The sequence below is a fragment of the Polistes canadensis genome, unplaced genomic scaffold (assembly GCF_001313835.1).
Source record: "Polistes canadensis isolate GaletaPanama2010 unplaced genomic scaffold, ASM131383v1 scaffold_1, whole genome shotgun sequence".
NCBI classification, from domain to species: Eukaryota; Metazoa; Arthropoda; class Insecta; order Hymenoptera; family Vespidae; genus Polistes; species Polistes canadensis.
Genome location: NW_014569548.1, coordinates 2,420,729 through 2,433,390, shown reverse-complemented (window position 1 = coordinate 2,433,390; position 12,662 = coordinate 2,420,729). Strand labels below are relative to the sequence as shown.

Sequence of the window (12,662 nt, the reverse complement as noted above, 5' to 3'; positions counted from 1 at the left end):
ACGTTCCTTGCGATGACGTTCATAAAGAGAAGCATTGCAATACGAATGAGTTTTTCGTTCGTGATTCAATCTTTAGCTCGATCAATTTATCTAAATATCGATATGTGCATCTTCAATTCCAGCATTTGCGCATTCCGATTGATTCTAATATAATCATGTGTGTTTTTTTGAAAATGTATATAGAAAAAATATTGTTTATTAGATAGTATTATATACCTCATCATTATATTTCATTTGAATATTTAATTAGACATTTTTTACGATGCTAATCTACGTTTTATAAATTAATTAATTGTTTACTTTTTCAGAATCTTTTAGAGAGAAATATTGAATGATCAATACTTTAATTAATCATAAATTAATAAAATATACTTTTATGCAAAACCGACGATTGCAACAGACATTGAATAATGAACAAAGTTATTTTAATAATCGTAAGCTAATACATTTATTTGTATATAAAATTGACAATTGCACTCGAACATAACATGGAATAATGAATGATATTGTTTTCATTCCATGAAGATAATCATCGGCATTATCATCCGCAACTTTTCCTCTTCGTAGAAAAATATCGTAAGCAGAGAGGAAGAGTTGAAAGAGCCAAGTTGGACCAAACTAATGGACGTGTATGGACTCGACAGAACGGTACGCGGAACAGTTAGACGACGACCTACATTACAGGAGCAGCTCAGGGCCGAACAACGTGCTAGTTTCCTCAACCTTACCCTCTACATCAAATTCGAAAAATGTATTGGTGTAATTTTTAGTCTTTTTATTTTTACAATATCATCTTATGGATACTTAAAATCCAATCAAATCAGACAATTGTTAAATAAACATCATCTTTAACTAAAATCAATATTGCTTCGATTTTTAAAATCGATTGCAGTAAATTCTTTAATCATTAAATAACTTAAAGAGCATAACAAGCAGTTATCACTCAAATAAATTAAACTGTATATTGAAAATTCTTATTTAGATCTTCATGTTTCTTATTCGATATCCAAATATGTGTTACACCTGAATGTAGGCAACACGCGTTACAAATTGCCTATTACAGGAGCTCAAACAACATTACCGACAGATGACACTTGCGACCGTTATTATCAACGAAATATAAATTATCTGTTTACGAATACTGCAATATTTAAAATCCGTAAAAATATTCACAATTAATGTTTAAATTATACAAAAATATTCACTAATCAAATAATAAACAAATTATAGTATATTATATAAAAATTATAATATATTTCATACAATATTTTTTCATTGTCTATCAAAAATAGAAATGAAAATCGAAGTGTTTAAAATACAAGTTCAATTTAGCTTTAAATTTTCAACATTTTTGATATAAAAATATTTGTATAACAAATATAATAAATTAAAATATAAATATACATATATTTTATTTTAAATTAATCAAATAAACCAAAGCCGAGATCTTCCTCGTCGCTGTCGCTGAAATATTCATTTTTTTCAGCTGTTTTAGATAGCCCTTTTTTTGTTTCCAATTTAACTAAATTTAGTTTTAAAAATTCTGCAGCAATATTATCATATTCATTAAATTTTACAATATCCATCAATGTATACATTTGCCGATTATGAAGATTTTGAATTGCGTGAAAATCGTCGTTATTTAAATTGTTTAATTTATTTATAATTTCAGTTCTTCCATATTTTGCATCTTCAAATAATTCATTTATAAATTTGAAAAAATCCATTATGTCTTTATCCGTAGATAAGTCAATCGGCATTTGACCATCTTCATTTTTTGCATTATAAATTGCACCATAACTCAAAAAAAGTTTTACAAGTTTTATAGAATTGTGTTTCGCAGCCAAATGAAGTGCAGTCATGCCATTTACTGTTTCTACATTGACAATATCATGTAATTTGTTAGCTTTTTCTAGTAAAGTTTCGACTATAACCTCATAACCCTTGACAGTAGCAAAATGTAACACTGTATCTCTTGTATCATTAATTAGAGAAAAATCAGCTTTTTTATCTAATAGCAGCTTTGCAATATTGAAATGATCATAATAAATAGCAACATGTAAAGGAGTATTGCCATTATTCTGTCTAGCATTGATAATTTCTTTTTGTGTTTGTATACATTCAGCAACTTTTGTCTCATTTCCTAATTTTATATATTCAAACAATTTTTCTGTTAATTCAAGTATATTTTTAATTTTAAAATTATCAGTAAGTAATATTGGTTTATTAGAAGCGTCAGCATTATATATTGCACCATTGTCCAATAAATATGTAACAATCGTCTCATTTCCTCCTTTTACAGCATAATGTAAAGGCATCCACTGATTTTTATCTCGAGCATTTACCAAATTATATTTAGTAATGCAATTAATCCTATTTCTCCTTAATGTGTTAAACAAATTTTCTACCATATTTTTATTATTTTCTATCACCATGGAATGTAATATAGTTGTTTTAAAATCATCTAATGTAATATGAAAGCATCGTATTCTATGTATCAATAAAGATTCTATAGTTTTCCAAGATTCTTTTTTTTTCACAGCATCAAATATTTTTTCTATATTAGCAATCAGAGTTGATAACATGTAACCAAGATCTGCTGGTTTTTTATTTTCAATATTAGTAGCAGAAATACTTGCACCATTTGCAAGCAATACAATCGCTGCCTGTGTGTTATTTTCTTCAGCACTCAAATGCAATAATGTATTACCATTTTGATCAGTAGCGTTAACATCTATACCTTTCTTAATTAAAAAATTTATCAAATCTGACATCTCGTCAAAACTTGTATTAAAATCTGAATGTGCTTCAATAATACCATGTAATACAGATTTTCCATCTTTCGTAACGACTTTAATATTAGCACCGTGTTCTATCAAATGTCTTGCCATAATTAAGTTTCTGGCAAAGTGCAATGGTGTATACCCGTTTTTATTAGGAATATTAACATCTGCACCTTTTTCTATTAAATATTCCACTATAAGAAAATGAGAAGCTTTATGTAAAGGTGTTTCTCCATCATTGTTTTTGGCATGAATATCAGCACCATTTTCCATGAGGTATTTTGCTAAAGAAATTTTAGAAACACAATGTAATGGTGTGCAGCCATACTTATCCTTAATATTTACATTGGCTCCCTTATCTATTAGAAGTTTTACTATAGATAAATCGTATGCTAAATGCAATGGTGCTTTGGAACCTTCATGGCTGTCTATATTACCATCAACATCTGTACCTAATTCTATTAATAAGGTTTGTAATTGTATGTTACGGCTATAGATAGCCCAATATAATGGACTACCGCCACCTGTATTCTTAAGATATGCACCATTTTCTACAAAAAATTTTACCATTTCTGGAGTTCCACCGTGTTTTACTAATAAACAAAGAGGTGTTCTACCATCGAATTCTGTAGCATTAATATTTGCTCCATTTTTAATAAGGAATTTTATTGCTTGATCTGAATTATAATTTCGACAAGCCCAATGTAAAAGTGTACCTCCTAATCTCTGTCGAGCATAATGGGTATTCATATAAATTCTGTTTACATCAGCACCCTTTTCTACTAAAAGTTTAGCTACTTCCAAATTATTGTTATAGAGTGCATTTTGTAATGGAGTATAACCAAATGAATTTTGTACATCAATTTCTGCACCATTATCAATGAGAAATTGTACAATTTCCAATTTCGGAGCAGATGAATTTCCTATGGCAAAATGTAATGCTGTACTATTTCTAGAACTGCGTGCGTTTATGTTAATACCCATATTACATAAAAACTTAACAATTTCCAATTGTCCTTCTTCAGCTGCCATAATTAAAAGTGTATGACCATCCTGTGTTTGGAAATTAATATTAATTTCTTCAATAATACACTGTAGCAGTTTTAACATGCCATTCTTGATAAGATAGCGTAGAATATTTTCTTCGTTATTATTATGAAATTTAATAGTGGCACCTTTCTCCACTAATAATTTAACTATATCGATGTTACTTTCTTCCATTGCATATTCTACAAGTTTTTTATTTTGAACTTCAATATCAACATTGGCACCTTTATATATAAGTTCTTCTATGATCTCTTTAGATTCCCTTTTTATAGCGATTTGCAAAGGAAACATACCAGTATGACCACAAGCATTGACATTAGCTCCTTCAGAAATCAAATCTATTACTTTCTTTAAATCTCTCTTTTCAATAGCATTACATAAATTATTTGATAAATTATTATCCATTTCGTCTATATAGAAGATGACTGATTCTTTGAAATTGTATTATAAATAATCTGAAATAAAATAATATTTAAAATTAAACAATTTGATATATTTATAACAAACATGTAATGTAAACAAAAAGTTATTGAATTTTTTAAATTGTATCAAAATATATTCGTATAAATATAATAAAAAATATAATATGTAAAATATAATAGTATAAAGATATATATGCATAATTACTATCTACATACACTTTATCTCTCTTTCTCTTTCTATAAATATACATAACAATCTCATAGTATCGTTCGAAACAAAAGTTTAAAACTAGTTAAATTCAAAGTAGTAATCTCTAATGCACGTATGACAGAGGACGTAAAAATTGCTTTACATGTTGCAATTGAAATTTAAAGTTATCTAAACTGACACATGATGTGATCAATTATTTCACATATTGTGTAATCATTAAAAATATTTTTAAAAATTAAAAGACAAAATCTAAGATATACACCAAAAACTATATTGTTTAATTTAATGTTTATTATTTAATATTAATACCTTATATCAACTCAAAATACTTGATCGTTATAAATGGAAATATAACTTATTTAACCAAATTCAAACATAAAAGAAAATTGAAATTTTATGCCAAACCTTCAACAAGCTGATTTTTCTTTTATGGCCACACAATTAGTCCAATTTGTTAGAAACTTAACTTAATTATTTTATGGTATTTCCACGATAGCGTTTGTTATACTGAATTCTTCGATAAGCGGCCCTCCTTTTGTACCCTTCTATCGGTGATTCATTTAAGTATTACACCATGTTACGTAGACCATACTTCACATAAATGAATAGAATGCTGGGTAACCTGTTTCTATTTAATATACATATGGCGTTACTTTGTGAAATTCATTAATTCTTGTGTGTGTGAATCTTTACACTTAAATATTTCACACATTATTAATAATAGCAGACTCGTTCCAATGTAGATGTAAACTATATTCATACAATAAAAAAAACAACATAGAAAATAGACATATTACATTTAAAAAAATGATGTCCTATATTATAACTCTTCTTTGTTATATAAAAATAATAGTTTGTTCATCTCTGCTAAGATATAGTTTGTTGTCAATAACATTATTTAATTAACATTTAACATGTTACAAGAAGAAAAATATTATCTGAAACATCACAGAAAGATTGTTAATTTATATGCAGATGTTAGTATAGATATTTATATAAAGATATAAATTACATAACATTAAAATATGTAATATGTTATTTATTTTAAAAATACATTAAGCTTCTACTGATCTAATTTTGAAAGAACCGCCATGTATTGTATAAAAAACATAAGATAGAATAGTGAATAAACAAATGATAATATTATAATATAAGTGATGTTTAATATGAAATATAAAAACCGAAATATTTCTTTCTATATTTACCACAATTAATAAAATCTAAAATGTTAAAAATGTGAAAATTAATGAATTATTTGTTGTATTTATTTGTTGTTACTTTAATTATTACGCATGCGTACTCAATCAAAAGTAAAGTATTTTTGGTAACGGAAAGTTTTCGATTGGGATCAGCAAACTTAACAGTCATTGCAATTTGATCGTCCGCGTAGAGATGTTCGAACGAGACTTGCGAAAATAAGAAAAAAGATATTCTTGTAAGCTTTATATTTGATAATATATCTGACCTTAGAGTTTGTCTAATCGTCATCATGAATTGTGCAAAAAGTATTAAAATAATTCTCCCAGCGACTATTTTTATCGCTTTCTTGATCTTAATGATCGAAGCAAAAAAGTACAACAATGAAAATCGTGATGTATATCAAGAGTGGCAAGAATTTGAAGAATTTCTCGAATGGAAAAAAATGAAAGAAAATGGAAATAAAATGTCGATTGGTTTTAATGATAATTATAATTCGGATTCAATAAAAAATTATGGAAAGGAAGATAGACGATCACAAGATCCACCTCCGGTCGAAGACGCCGTTTTAATGGCAAGATTTATTGTTAATCAAGCTGGTATGTATTCATTAATGTTTACTAATGTTTACTCACAATAAATGATAACTTCGATAATTTTTTACATTCCAAATAATATTTTTCTTCCTCCAATGTATTATTGATTCAACGCATCGACTTTTACGTACGACTTTATTTATATCACGTAATTAAATTTATCTTTAAATATTGTAATAAAACTGTTGCTTTTGATTAATTAAATTCTGAATTATTTTTATAAGGATTTCGTAAAGTTTTGTCGAATAAGTTTTAACTAAATTATTTATCTTTTTTTTTTTTGAAATACAAATATTGACCATTTTTGAAGATTAAGTAGAGAATGTATTTATCGATGTAATTTGAGTTATTGAGTATTCCCGCTTATTTTTAATATTGACATAGTTCACAAGAAATGGACATAGATATAAAAACTATATGCATAATTGAACATTATTAGAATTAATATTAGTCTCGTATGGATGATATTGGCATTCATTCAATCGCACGTAAAAAATATATAAATATTGATCATATATTTTTGCTTATTTCCCAGCTGTTATGAAAAACATATAAATGATGATTACCTTGGAAACAAAAATATTCTAATTGTTCTTAAATGCGTATAATTTCATTAGAACGATTAAAAGATTTAATAGATTTATTTATAATATATATCGCATGATTTTAACAATTTCCTTATTTGAAATGGATTTCACAAGAGATCGTCCTCGATCGTAAGAAACCTTGCCAGTTATCCTTATATTCCTAAAAATAGTCAACTAGCACGGATATATCTTGATATCAGTTGACATTCTTCATTAATTGTAGATCACTTGAAATAAAAAACTATTCGTTTTCCGAAATCGTTGTTATATTTTTAACTATGATTTCAAAAGTTTATATTTTAAAATTTAAAACATAAATAAAAATATAAATTCCTAAAAATAATTTTATCATTTTATTTTCTTTTTATTATTTTTATAGCCTTCATCTAAAAAAAAACAATGTCCATTTTGATTTTATCTCATTCGAGATACATAAGTGCATGTCATCAATATGATTTTATCAAACATTTTTAAAATATCATTTTTTCACGTATCATAATTTTTAAATGATTATTTCCATTGAAAAGGTTAAAGAATTTCGTGATATGTTAATTCTTTATTTATTAGGAAATTAATATATTTTTAGATTGGACCTCTGTAGCAACTATAAGCACACGAAAAGATATTGAAACGTTTCCAACAGTTAATTTAATTTCCTTTAGTGATGGACGGTTAGGAAATGGATCTGGAATACCTTATCTTTATCTTACACCTTTGGACTTTACGGCAAAAGATTTAGCTGTACGTTTTTTACAGCTAAGTGATAACAAAAAATATCATTATTGTTAAAGTTCAAAATAATAATCTATCATTACTTATTCTACGCAATTTTCTTAATACAAAATAAAATATATATGATAGGTATTAATCAAATATATTATTTTGATTATAGAAAGATAATCGAGCTACACTTTTTATGACATTAGCTCAAGGAAATTATTGCAGAAGAAAAATATGGGATCCAATGGATCCACGTTGTGCAAGAGTAATACTTACTGGAAAAATTAAAACAGTTAGTAAACAAATAAATAAAAAAGTTTTAACTAAGAATTAATATATAAATAAATACCTAATATACTAATATAATATTTACAGATAAAAAATGATAGTCCTGAGTTAGATGTAGCAAAAAGCGCTGTCTTTGGACGTCATCCTGCTTTGGAGAATATGCCTGCAGGTATAATTGATTATTGATCTATGTGAATGCGCTAATACAAGCACAAATATTGTACAAATATTATTTTCAGATCACCACTTCTATTTCGCCAAATTGAAAATGATATCTATCGCAGTTTTGGATACATTTGGTGGTCCAAAATATGTTAACGTAAGAGATTACTTACATCCGCCAACACCGAATATTACTGAAGAATTTTATAAACGTGTTCTTAAACAGCAAAAAGATTATGCAGATGATTCTCAAGAAGCGTATAATATGAAACCAATGACCAACTTTTTAAATCCAACTGTTCAAAATATCTAAATATTGTCTAAGTATAGCTAATTTTTTATACTCACAGTAAATTCATAATGTAAAATTGCTTTGTATTTTGTACTTTTTAAAATACTTGTATCACATTTTAGGTAACATTTGTAATGATTTATATATTATGGGCTGTGATACAATTTGATAATACCTAATGTAAATATTTAATAACATTATTATCATTTTACCAAATACATAAATGACATTATTTTTCCAAAAACCAGGAATAGTTACAAAATTACCTTATGTATTTTAAGATATATTTATAATTAAATAATATCCTATATTTTTTAAATAGAACAAGGACATTTATTTGATAAATTTTGTAATATACGCTATATAATAAAAAAAAATATATTATTTATTAGGAGTTTTATATACTGAAAATGAAATTAACGAAAATAAACTACGTTTTATATAATAAAAGCAATTAAAATAGATTTTCACTGAAACTTTTGGTATAGAGTACCGTGACCAGGGTCGCCACAACTAGATATGCTCCTCAAAGACGTCATAACAGGGAGCGCTGTGAAACAAAAATATTGTCGGTAATATAATATAATATTAATATAATCAAATTAAAAATGTAATTATTACTTTATTTTCTAATTATATTAATAATGAAATCTAGTTGTAAATCTAATATAAAGAAAATTCTTGTTATATTTATTTGTATTCTAGCTAAAAACTGTCCTGTACTCGAAAAATTTAGGAGGGGGCACCTTAAGAGATCTTGCGCATGTCATAATGGGCAGCGACGAAAGACCAATGAAATTTGAATCGATATAACCTTACTTTATTGTTTGTCGAGTTCTATAAACATTAATATCACGTATGTTAAGACTACCGCTAAATTAAATATATATTATTATTTTATATTTGTGTGTTAAGTTTTTACACACGATAAATAATTATAAAAAACTATACAAAGTAATATGTTAATAATTAATAAGTTCATAACAATTTGTATCAGTTTATTGCGCTTTTAACACGGGTTAAACAAAATCAGCACACGTGGTTTATTCTACAAAAAAAAATATCGTTTTATAACAGGTATTTATGAACAATTTTTAATTTTATATCACACAAGTGATATGTGTATAAGTTAATGAATTATTTTGTTAAAAATATGTGAAAATATATTGCTCTAGTATCCATTACCAAACTTAACCTAACATTTGAATTAAGAACATAATACTTTATTTTAGATTTTATTATTACTGTACTAGTATACGTGGGTGAGTTAAAAAGTTTCGTGCCTAACATAGAAATAATTTTTTGTTTCGTCAAACTCAATTTTATTAAAAAGAAAAAGAAAAAATATTTGTTAAAGCTTGAAACTTTCCAAACCACTCTTGTATGATTCTTATTAGCTGGAAAAAAAGAAAATAATAAAACATATTTTAAAGAATTATTTTTATTACAGAAAAATACCAATATGTCATTTCGTGGTCGCGGTGGTGGTGGAGGATTTGGCAGAGGTGGTGGGGCAGGATTTGGAAGAGGAGGTGGAGGATTTCGTGGTGGTAGAGGCGGACGTGGAGGTGGTGGAGATAGAGGTTCAAGAGGGTAATTATTTAAATGTAATTAAATATGGGACACTCATATACCAAATTGATTAACTTAAGGAAACAAAAAGAAAATTGATAAAATAATATACATTGCCGTATTATTTATTATGTAGCGCTTAAAAGTCTAATTATTAAAAAAATTTATTTTAAATACAAAAAATTATATATTGATCACACACACACAAGCGTTATGATAATACTATTGTAATAAAGTTTCCAATTGGAATTAGTCACTTAGGTCTGTGAATGGTTCATATATGTTGTGCTTATTTAATTTTTTATTTCTTTCATAACTTTGTTTTATAAATGCTTCTAGATATGATCAAGGCCCTCCTGAAACAATCTCTCCTCTAGGTTATTTTACATGGACCGCACAAGATGATCTTGTTGCTAAAGTAGATATTGAACAAGTTCCCTTTTTCAATGCACCTATCTATACAGAAAATAAACAACAAATTGGAAAAATAGATGAAATATTTGGAAATATTAGAGATTATTATGTATCAATAAGATTATCAGAAAACATTAAAGCATCTAGTTTTGACAAAAATACTCAAGTAAGACTTTTTTCCTATATGTACAGTATATATACAATCAATAATTTGATTAATAATTATCTATTAAAATATACTTTATATATCAGCTTTTTATAGATCCAGCAAAATTGTTACCTTTGCAAAGATTTTTACCAAAACCTCCAGGTGAAAAAAGGAGAGGTGCCAGTGGTGGACGTATAAGTAAAGGATCTCGTGGACGAGGTGGTAGAGGCGGTGGAGGAGGAAGGAGTTCGTTCGGTAGAGGTGGTGGTGGTGGTGGTGGTGGTGGTGGTAGTGGTGGTAGAGGAGGATTTAGAGGTTCACGAGGTGGTGGATTTGGACGTGATTCTGGTAGAGGAGGACGTGGTAGAGGAAAATGGTAAATTGTAAGATATTTTAGATAAATAGAATGACATTAATTTTTATGTATAAAAATGTATTTGAACTAAAACAAATATAAAGTATTTTAAAGTTTTAATTATTATTCATTTGATTTTATAATCTTTAACCGTTTGAGTGACAAGCGTCGCACTTCTTCTGTTCCACATCTAAAAGTACTAGCACATCAAACTAGTAATCGAAAGTAATTACACATTCGATATATTTTCTCATTATTCTAACAGATTTCTATTTCGCTGTTCGGCATTTTTCGATCCGATTTTTGTAGAGATCTGTAGCATTCAAATGGTTAACACATTAAGCGCGTCGTCATTCCTTAAGGATTGATATAGTGATTATCTTTTATTTATACTTTTTATATTTCTACATTAGCTACTCTAATCCCGTAGCCCAAAAAGACAATGAAAGACAATCATCACTGCGACAGTGTGTGTTATGTTTTATTTATACTTTATAACCGAACACTTTACTGAGTAATAGTTGCAGTGTGCCATTTAAACGGAAAGCAGAGCAAAATCGACTCCACGTTCAATGTGTTAATTATTACATTACAAAGAAAAATAATATTTAATGTATATCGTAACAAAAAAAAAATATTTTCATTTATATGTATAAGAACATATGTTTGCGATGCATACCAGAAATCATAAATTTAGTCAACTTCATCAAATATAATATGTTTCCCTAATTCTTTCTCTGCTTTCTTAAGAAGTTTACTTCTCCCTCTTTGTTTAACTCTAACCTTTTTACCTAATTTTTCTTCTCTATCTTGTAATATTTTATCCCAATAGATACGTTCATCATCGTCTGTAATGATTCAATAAACTGTTATTTTTTTTGTTATACTAATTTGTATAATATATTTTACATTTATTTAAAAAGTATTACAAAAAAGACCTCACCTTTTAGTACAACCATATTATTTTCTTTATTAGATTTTTGAACAAATGATTGAGCTGATTCCGGTGTGTCACATCTAACATACACTTCACTTGCACCTTCTGACACGTCTATGTATTTTATACTGTTATTACCTTTCAACTCCGCCTAAATGATATTGCTTTGTATAATTCAATTTGACAAAATGCTTTGAATTGTTTTATAATTATATATATTTAGTTATTTTTCTAGAAAAATAATTAAAGTCATGCAAATGTATGTACAAACCTTTAAACTTCTTGCATCAGTGCACGGTTCATCTAATTTAATCTTTACTATTACTCCTGGTGTAAAAGAAAATGAACGCATAGTAGTTTTGTCTATGTTAGATATTTTTTCTTTCTCTTCAATTTCTTCTTTATCTGATTTTGTCTTATCAAAATTGTTCCATTGATCTCTTGTCTTTTTCAAATGTTGCTTCAATTGTTTCATTTTGCTTCTTTGCAATTCTAAATATTTATTTCTTAAATGCTTCCAATGTTTTTTAGCCATTATTTGTAATCCCATATTGCTTATATTATTATCATCAATCCTACTTTTTCTCTTACGTTTACGTTTCTTTTTTTTATCCATTGCAGCTTCTTCATTATCGATATCATCAGTCACTTTAAGATTTTCTATAGCTACATTATCACTTTTATTATCATTGTTTGAAATTTCATCAACATTAATGTCATTTTCGGATTTCGATTTTTTAGACTTTTTCTTTGATTTTTTTGATAGTTCATTTATTTCTTCGCTTACTTCGTCTAAATTTATTTCATCTGATTTTTCTAAAACATTACTCTCATTAGAGATTACATTTTTAGGTTCAATATCACATGAATGATTATTTGTAGTTTCATTTATAGGTTCAATTTCACGTGAATGATTATTAGTAGTTTCATT

At 27.0% G+C, this 12,662-nt stretch overlaps 4 protein-coding genes and 1 long non-coding RNA gene across 7 annotated transcripts in view; 2 read left to right on the top strand and 3 right to left on the bottom strand.

The window, feature by feature from the left end:
• Positions 1 to 1,387: 1,387 nt before the first annotated feature.
• LOC106794002 (ankyrin-1-like) lies at positions 1,388 to 5,397 on the bottom strand. Of its 3 annotated transcripts, none has more exons than XM_014761365.1 (3): positions 5,261 to 5,397; positions 4,869 to 5,091; positions 1,388 to 4,285 (listed from the first exon to the last, which is right to left on the bottom strand). In XM_014761365.1, exon 3 carries the CDS (start codon positions 4,233 to 4,235, stop codon positions 1,422 to 1,424), a length of 2,814 nt encoding a protein of 937 aa, XP_014616851.1. In that variant the 5' UTR covers positions 4,236 to 4,285; positions 4,869 to 5,091; positions 5,261 to 5,397; the 3' UTR covers positions 1,388 to 1,421. The 3 variants fall into 3 exon arrangements, with proteins under 3 accessions (XP_014616851.1, XP_014616868.1, XP_014616860.1); XM_014761382.1 differs by lacking the exon at positions 5,261 to 5,397 and having other exon boundaries at positions 1,388 to 4,012; positions 4,124 to 4,285; positions 4,869 to 5,245; XM_014761374.1 differs by lacking the exon at positions 5,261 to 5,397 and having other exon boundaries at positions 4,930 to 5,245.
• Positions 5,398 to 5,744: 347 nt separating this feature from the next.
• Positions 5,745 to 8,542, top strand: LOC106794022 (protein CREG1). The gene is made up of 5 exons (XM_014761409.1): positions 5,745 to 6,259; positions 7,430 to 7,584; positions 7,736 to 7,855; positions 7,939 to 8,020; positions 8,091 to 8,542. Exons 1-5 carry the CDS (start codon positions 5,953 to 5,955, stop codon positions 8,324 to 8,326), a joined length of 900 nt encoding a protein of 299 aa, XP_014616895.1. The 5' UTR covers positions 5,745 to 5,952; the 3' UTR covers positions 8,327 to 8,542.
• LOC106794039 lies at positions 8,183 to 9,030 on the bottom strand. The gene is made up of 3 exons (XR_001382490.1): positions 8,927 to 9,030; positions 8,572 to 8,855; positions 8,183 to 8,480 (listed from the first exon to the last, which is right to left on the bottom strand). It is a non-coding gene; the product is annotated as an uncharacterized LOC106794039 (long non-coding RNA).
• A 266-nt stretch (positions 9,031 to 9,296) lies between these two features.
• On the top strand, positions 9,297 to 10,914 carry LOC106794031 (H/ACA ribonucleoprotein complex subunit 1). Its single transcript, XM_014761418.1, has 4 exons — positions 9,297 to 9,382; positions 9,756 to 9,898; positions 10,217 to 10,457; positions 10,544 to 10,914. The coding sequence occupies exons 2-4, from the start codon at positions 9,768 to 9,770 to the stop codon at positions 10,817 to 10,819; spliced, it is 648 nt and encodes a 215-aa protein (XP_014616904.1). The 5' UTR covers positions 9,297 to 9,382; positions 9,756 to 9,767; the 3' UTR covers positions 10,820 to 10,914.
• Positions 10,899 to 12,662, bottom strand: part of LOC106794017 (la-related protein 7) — a gene marked incomplete in the record, with an annotated part of 3,483 nt that continues 1,719 nt past the window's right edge. Inside the window, 3 exon segments of the mRNA XM_014761396.1 lie at positions 10,899 to 11,642; positions 11,738 to 11,882; positions 12,003 to 12,662. Coding sequence (XP_014616882.1) covers positions 11,488 to 11,642; positions 11,738 to 11,882; positions 12,003 to 12,662 — 960 coding nt within the window.